General features: G+C 34.1%; 1 protein-coding gene across 1 annotated transcript; it reads right to left on the bottom strand.

The window, feature by feature from the left end:
• Nucleotides 1–259: 259 nt before the first annotated feature.
• On the bottom strand, nucleotides 260–7,844 carry LOC137630215 (uncharacterized). Its single transcript, XM_068361668.1, has 9 exons — nucleotides 7,650–7,844; nucleotides 7,047–7,334; nucleotides 5,454–5,541; nucleotides 3,969–4,104; nucleotides 3,176–3,402; nucleotides 2,459–2,780; nucleotides 1,424–1,608; nucleotides 1,004–1,176; nucleotides 260–733 (listed from the first exon to the last, which is right to left on the bottom strand). The coding sequence occupies exons 2-9, from the start codon at nucleotides 7,332–7,334 to the stop codon at nucleotides 527–529; spliced, it is 1,626 nt and encodes a 541-aa protein (XP_068217769.1). The 5' UTR covers nucleotides 7,650–7,844; the 3' UTR covers nucleotides 260–526.
• Nucleotides 7,845–8,686: the final 842 nt, after the last annotated feature.

Genomic DNA, 8,686 nt, shown 5'->3' with positions numbered 1-8,686 from the left:
CGTTTGCGTTAAAAAATTTGGTCAGATTCATTCGAAACACTGTGGGTGTTATCATTTAGATTAATATTACTTTAGTTTCTAGATTCTAGCCTTGGTCTAAGCCACGCATGTGCAACCTTTTGTGCGGCATCTGAGACTTCAAGGTTACTAAATATTTTTCAATTATAGCTATTTATACCAGTAATCATCGTTATTATTATTAGGTGATAATGAAAGAATTGTCAGTGTTATGTAATCTTTTATAGTAAGACATATCAAAGAAGACAGTAATCGACGAGTACTTTTATATCTTGTTTTATTGAACAAACATATTTAAAGACCACTTTTGATAACCTATAAAGAGAGCATTCGTTTCAGTAAATTCTCGTTACAAAAACTTATTGTAATCCGGAGGATACTCGATATAACATTTTTTTGTAATTGAACAAATTTCATATATGAAGAGTACTTGTGATACAAAACATTGCTTTATTAAGGAGAGAGGCACCTTTACAGGTAGGCCTACAAAGAAGGATAAAAACCAGTTTTACTCTGAGCAGACCCCATCAGTGATCTGTATGGCATTCAGTGCTACAACTGTCCTTCCCTTAGCTGGTCCAATAGTTATCGTAAAGAAGAAGGGACTCGTTACGTTACGGATGGTCACACGGCTTATCTTCCAAAGTCCTGATTCTCCCGTCAGCCTATTTTGGGTGGCGTCACTGCTGTCATCTTCCACGGGCTTAAGATCTAGCTGAAAAGGAAGAAGAATTCTTGAATTTTTGCACAGATTAAAAATGTCTATATTTATTAAAAAGTGTTTAAATAAATCCATAGATTTTACTGACTTATGTTATGAAGATAAAATTATCTGCATGTATTTAGCCAGGGCCGTCCAACCCCATACCTGTTGGACAAAAGTGGTCTGTTTGATTTGAAAAAAAAGTGGCTGGCTTGGAAAAAATAAATTCTTTAAACAACTTGGACCTGCCATAGGAATTTCGAAAGGAGACGCAAGACTTACCAAGAGCTCCGGTAGGCCATCGTCATCCAACGTTGAACTGTCAGACTCCAAGTGACGAACATGTGAAATCACCACACAAATGTCGCCTGATTGTGGCAATGACACTTTCGTATTGCAACGGAGCACACTTTTCTGACCAGTTTCTATGACAGTGTAGTTGTATCGTCCTTCTTCTGTTTGTATAAAAAAAAAACATAAATTCAGATTTACTTGTAGAAATTTATGATAATATGTATTCATGATCGATGAAAAATTTAGCTTGACAACTATTCGTTACAATAAAAAAGTGAAATATAGGTCATAAAAATTAAAAAAGAAAGGGGTTAGAAACTTTAGTTTACTAAGGAAACTTATCATTTTTAACAACTCGTTATAACATAAAAATATAGCAAAACTTTTTTTTTTTTTTTGTCAATTTACCGTCACTTTCTCCCGCGATCCAATCGCCCCCTTCAACGGAGAACTCGCACGGCAGATGATGGTGATCACAAGCAAATAAGACATCGGCTTCTCTCTTTTGAATTCTAATTGGTTCTTCGTTGGAATAAGTACTGAGAAATATAGGCTCCTCGGCTTCGTCGTCCTCTTCGGAACCAGATCTATCCCTGTATAGAGCAAAGGTTAAGATTTTAGTAAGCATGACACCTTTGAGCACATGTATTCATTAAGAATCGCAATAACACCTTCCTCAGCTATTTTCACTGTTTAATATTTTATTAAATAGCAACATAGTCATAAAAAATCTTCTCAGCAAAGGCAAAAATTCCACGTTTAACTTATATATATTTTTATTATAATGTTTACTTTTATACTTCCCATTGCCCACTTGTATATTTTTTTTATTAGACATAAGTGTATATTTGTAGGTCTCATGTATACCAATCCACAACTACTATTTTGGTTACCATATGTATTCAAACCGATCACTATCATGTTTAAGTTAACTTTCGATGTTCTTAAATGCTTTGCATACAAACAATGTGCACTACTGCACTGTAATTGTTCAGTGGCTACTTTCTACTTGGTAAGCATCTCTTCTAGGATAAGGATACTCCAAAATCAAACTGGTGTTCTCCCAGATTTGGGTACTGCCATAGCGTCTGTGCCAGGGTGTTTCACTGTCATGGGTTAGAGGTCTCTTGCTTGAGGGTACACTCATGCCCACTATCCTATGTTTACTTATATACTTTCCTCACTGGGCTATTTTCCCTGTTGGTGCTCTTGGGTTTATAGCATTCTTATTTTCTAACTATGATTGTAGCTTAGCTAATAATAATAATAATAATAATAATAATAATAGTAATCATAATAATAATAATAATAATAATAATAATAAGTTAATTCGAACTGTCCTTGTACCAGTCCTAACTCTTGTTCACAAGAGCAGCCCGTAAAACGAAATACAGATGCGAGAATTGCAAACAACAAACAATCAGCAATTCCAATACCAATTACCCGCTCGAGTGATGTGGCTGCAAACCAAGAAGAACCTGGAAAAATCCCTTGACATTCGCAAACTGATCTTGCAGGCTCCTCAGAGAGCCAGTCTCGTAGCCACCAGGTAAAGAAGATTCACTAGTGCCCTCGGCCTTGATGCCCCACTGCTGGTTCTGAGATTCGGAGTCTTCAAAATTCTGCAGTTCTTCGAGAGGAACCACCCTTTCCTCATAGCCCCTGTCCTGGTATGTAGCATTAATTTCTTCGTTGTGGTTGGTAAGTTCTTCCTCTGTCTGCTCATCTAAGACCCAGTGTGGATGTACACTTGACCATACTGGGGCTGAGCAAAATGGAATGATTACAATATTGTGTAGAAATGTCCTACGACTAATGCTTTTCGTGTATTGATTTATAAACCTATTAGTGTACCTATTGATTCATATTAATTCATTTTAAATAACTAATAGATATTGCAGCTTCAATACTTTACCTTTACTTGATAACACTAAGGCTGATATACTTGATATGCAGTAGCAGATATTACAGTAATTCCAAGCCTTATGGCACTTTTTTTTACAAAAGAATGTTATGTGTGTATGTGTGTGTGTCGTACTACAGACAAACAAAGTGCTCTGTTATCTAGACTTTACATTCAACTAAAAGAGAGAGAGAGAGAGAGAGAGAGAGAGAGAGAGAGAGAGAGAGAGAGAGAGAGAGAGAGAGAGAGAGACTTACCACACAATCCAGGGTACTGTTCAGAGCAAACGGTATCACGGGGACAGGAAGAGCAAGGACGACCACGTTCGTACATCTGGTAGGAAAGGATGTTTCCGCTCGGCCCATAGTCGCAGGTGTAGAGCTTCTTCCACCAGCCTCCTTCCAAGAACATGGTGAAGCCACATCCCACTTTATAGCTGTTCGACCACATCATTTGTGTGTATCGCCCCGTGGCGTACGAGGGACTACGAGCATGTGGGGGATAAGAAATCGTGATATTTCTGTTAAAGGCTGAGATTGATAACGATAGAATTACAATACCTATTAAAGACAACACCGAGATTGAATCTACGGTCATCTAGGAAAACTAGTACCATTTAAAGGACCAAATAATGTCCTCCAATATAAACAGGGAAATGGAAAGGTAAAAGAACTGCATCCTAATTTTGAAAAGACTATTTTTATGCTCAGTTTAGACTTGTAAATTTTAAGCATTTTCTATCGAGGAATAATTGACGTTTTCCTTTCGAACAATTTATTTTGGAGAGCCCCAAATCCTATTCACAGTTAGAAATAATGCAAAACGCGTAACATTGGCAATGGCAAAGTGATGTGTGCGGTAGTTACTTTACACTTGATGAGACATTATTGAAAACAGAGTCAAACGATGTTCTGATAAGCACACTAGTTTTTGTAAATTTGTACAGCATTATTTCACATTTTCCAGTTTTTTTCTTGCTTTCAGTTAATCGCTCTTTATAGGCCAATTTCTTTTTTTAATTACTGTTCATCAAGTTTTCTTCAGACTCACCTGTACGGTTCCAGGTCATCCGAATTGACGAACTCCACTTCATTGTACCAGTTGTCGATAGTTCCTATCCAGTCGATAGTAGAGTTCAAGATCCTTTGGGCATTGATGCATAAATTCTGACCAACACTGAATCTGGCTATGGATACACAGAGATATCAAAAAGAATTAAAAAAAAATTGAAAAGAATTAATGAATGATAAAAAAAAAAATGCTAAGTATTGCCCTCAACCTTGTATTAGCTTTCTTAATTACTAAACTGCATCAAATTATTTACTAGTATTTTCGTTTAATCATTCGTAATTTTAGAAATTTGTTGATAATGAATTATCAATTATTAAGCTACCTGCCTCTGGGTTTATTTAGATGAATTTATCAAAAACTTGCCGCTGACGAATACCTATCACTATTCTTATTCTTGTGTGATTTAAAATGTCTTTTAGATAAAAAAAAACATTCTTTTTTAGCTTGAAGTAGAAATATAATGGGAAAGAAAGCAAAGTTTCACATATTACTAAAAAAATAAAATATGAAAATGGAAAAGCCTGAAATTTCAATTTCTATTGTAATTAAAATTCAATAGCCACTACCAGTATTATAATTAAATTTTGATAAAGAATCGTTTATTTTGATACTATGGAAACAACAAACTACTCACAAACCAGGTTCATCCTTGCCAAGATTCTTGGACATGATGTGACCTACTATGCATTTTTAGATTTATTTCAGAAGAAGGTCTTCTGAAAACTAACTTTTATAATGAAATCTTTAACTTTTAATTCAACTTTTATAATGACATCTCAACTTTTAATTCAACTTTTATAATGACATCTTGACTTTTAATTCAACTTTTATAATGACATCTTGACTTTTAATTCAACTTTTATAATGACATCTTAACTTTTAATTCAACTTTTGTAATGACATCTCAACTTTTAATTCAACTTTTATAATGACATCTTAACTTTTAATTCAACTTTTATAAAGACATCTCAACTTTTAATTCAACTTTTATAATGACATCTCAACTTTTAATTCAACTTTTATAATGACATCTCAACTTTTAATTCAACTTTTATAATGACATCTCAACTTTTAATTCAACTTTTATAATGACATCTCAACTTTTAATTCAACTTTTATAATGACATCTCAACTTTTAATTCAACTTTTATGACATTTCAACTTTTAATTCAACTTTTATAAGGACATCTCAACTTTTAATTCAACTTTTATAATGACATCTCAACTTTTAATTAAACTTTTATAATGACATCTCAACTTTTAATTCAACTTTTATAATGACATCTTAACTTTTAATTCAACTTTTATAATGACATAACTTTTAATTCAACTTTTATAATGACATCTCAACTTTTATGGTTTAAATTGAATAATCTTTTATTTTTAATACATAATAAATGATATCGGCGCCAATGACATTAGATATCAGGATGCCAGAAAACTTGAAATAAAAAAATCACTCACAAACGCGTCTGCAATCCGGACAGTCATGTACGAAGAGACATTGATCGGCGTGAGACTGCGCTATCTGCGCTAGTTCGTGATCCCATTCCTGAAATGATCAGGTCTTTTTAATGCTATTTAACTTTTATAACATATTTACTTTTCTAATCTTAATTGAATATTCCTTTAATCTTTATTTATAATAAATGATATCGGCGTCAATGATCTTCGATGTCAGGATGCCAGAGAACTTCAAATCATTTATTCATTCGTTATTTTACTTTTAAGATCTGTTTTCCTGGTCCTATCACAGAGAAATCCTTCGATCTTTCACAATATATGATTAGCACTTTTAGATATCTAGAGCATCACACGACGTATTACTCGTTAATTTTATAATCATACATTCTCACACAATACATCATGCTATAAATACCAGTTGAGGTATTCCATATATTATTATTATTATTATTATTATTATTATTATTATTATTATTATTATTATTATTATTAGTTGCCAAGCTACATACCTAGTTGGAAGAGCAAGATGCTACAAGCCCAATGGCTTCAACAGGGAAAACAGCCTAGTGAGGAAAGGAAATACGGAAATAGAAAAACTACAAGAGAAGGGTTTACCTCTCGATCGTAAATTTGGGGGCGGGTTAAGATTTTAGTTAAGTGAACTACGTTATACACATACTGAGAAGTATATAAAATGTACATTAAGATGCAAAAACATATTTGAGATATCTTGAAAAATGAAAGTTATCGACGTTTGAATATTGTCAACTTTCATACGCGATTTCCCGCATTTTGTTATTTTAACAAAATGCGGTAAACCCTTACTATAGCGAAAGCCTCAGTTATAAGGTGTGCTATGCAAAATACCCAAGAAAATGTACGATAAACTGAACGTATAGGTCCTGCAGATAGTAGGATTCCCCTGCGCGATAGGACCAAAATAGCAACACAAAGTAAAGTAAGCTGAAATTCTGTCAGGATACTGACGAATGCCAAGTCAACATTATGACATCTATTAATTTTCCTTCCTACTAATAAATACATTCAATAAAATGTACACTAGAATGGCAGTCACAGGTATTAAACTTTTTATTGTAATTATCAGTTCCTTAAAATGTTCTTAATTACGTTTGTCCTTCGGGGCAAGGGAGGGTGTAATTAACATAACTAACCAAACGTGCAACCTAACATCATCAGCATTAGACTTATCTCCTCATTATTTTAAATGTAGTTTGGCTAATAATGATAACAATAGTAATAGTTATGTCTCTAAGTTGTCCTTAAAAAATGGCTTTTTGTAATGTACCAAGTGAGAACTTATAATCTAATGAATATAACCATTGACTACTTAATAGTTACGAGTAAATTACACAATCAATGGTTAACAGATTATGAGGAGGAAAGTTTCCCGACATCATGGTGATGAATTATCAAAGATACATTCAAGTGAACAATAATGATATATACAAGACCGGAAAGAAATTGGAATTATGAAGTACTTGAAATAACATTTAGGTACTGCCAGAATTATATTCTATTGAACCAGATAAGGACCAATTGCAGGCCATAAAAAATTAAAAACTAAAGCACTACCATAAGTCTCATATTAGAGGCTGGAGGCTGGGACCCAGTGGCTTCCATGCCCAAGGCCACCTTGGACCTGTAATGGTTATGCCAATCGACGATGCGTTCCACATCTCTGATACCAACACCTCTGTAAGGAACATTATTGCCACATGTCCGGCCTAAGCCTTTGTGTAAGCACATTGTGTGGAGTGGTGTAAATAGGCAGTAATTTGGCAACGCTGCAGTTATACCGAAGCTCACAAATGATGTTAAGAACAGAAGCCCCATCAAAGGTTTTTCCTTCATTGGCCTCATCTGTAAAAAGAATTGGAATTGCAGAAACTTAAATATATCAAAATATCCTTTATGTATAAAGAAAATATTAAATCATTCATAAATACCGCATTGATAGGTCAATAAACATGGCACAGAGGAGATTCTTTCAGTGGTTCTTAAGGCTGATCTGGTTTGCTTGAAATATTCCAAATCGTGAAAAAGGAATCAGTATCTTGCAAATGAGAGAGAGAGAGAGAGAGAGAGAGAGAGAGAGAGAGAGAGAGAGAGAGAGAGAGAGAGAGAGAGAGAGAGAGAATGCGATCCAATACAACACTAACTTAGAACATAGCTTACCTTCAGTTTTCCAAGAGTAAACCAACCACCTGAGGCTCAATTCAGGTATCTGGTTGAGTAAGAAGGCGATTTAACTAAATGTTTGTCTTATATGAATTAAATGCTCAAGAATAAGCTCATCAATTACCACTGGCCTATATTCAGTCAAAAGATTGCAATAACGATTTTCGTCAAAACATTGCAATTTTGTTTTTTCGACCAATTAAACGTTTTTACAAAAAAAAAAAAAAAAATACTAGTTAACTTTCTGAATTTCAGATGGCATAGACTATTCCCGTAATATCAATTACAGGAGCAGAGCAGACATATTACAATTTAGTATATACAGTACTTTGGTCGATTCAATGGAACGTACTCAGCGGGCACACAGGATTTTCACAAGACTGTAAACAACAAAATATCACTTGTCGACCACAATGAATGTACACTCGGTATTAACAAGAAAAAAGGAACTAGAGTTGATATCAATAGTTACAGATAATCAGTTTTTCGACAAAAGAACGAATAATCCAAAATGGAAAACCATGGGAGCACAGATTCACTTTACAAAAGTTTTTACTGGCTTTTTGTGATAGAGCCGAAGTACAGAACAGTAGGTTACAACACGAAACAGTCACAAGTTTGTTGTGAGGACAATAAAATAACATCCGTTAGTGTCATCACGTTTTTTCACAAGCATTCCTCGTTAATGACTCGTTTCAAGTTAGTGTTGATGAATTGTTTGACAGTTGATATCGATATGTTAATAATTACGACTCTCGGTTGACAGATAGCCAATTACTGTTTTCTCTGTATTTGGGTTAGTGGCAATTTTTCTATGCTTCTCAGTAAAACCATTTCGCATATTTTTCAAGAATGAAAACAAAACATATTTTGCCTTTACAATGCTTAACGTAGCCTAAAAACTGAAAATATCCTTTAGCATGTAAACATCTGTTGAATACTTTCTCCTTCCCAGGTTTTTTAATATATTTTCTCTACTTCACCTCCACTCTTATCCTCGACTATTTTCACTAACTTACCTTTTTGTTCTATGA

The sequence above is a fragment of the Palaemon carinicauda genome, chromosome 38 (genome assembly GCF_036898095.1).
Source record: "Palaemon carinicauda isolate YSFRI2023 chromosome 38, ASM3689809v2, whole genome shotgun sequence".
Taxonomy (NCBI): domain Eukaryota; kingdom Metazoa; phylum Arthropoda; class Malacostraca; order Decapoda; family Palaemonidae; genus Palaemon; species Palaemon carinicauda.
The sequence above is the reverse complement of the archived record's forward strand: the minus strand, read 5'-3'. Positions and strand labels throughout refer to the sequence as shown.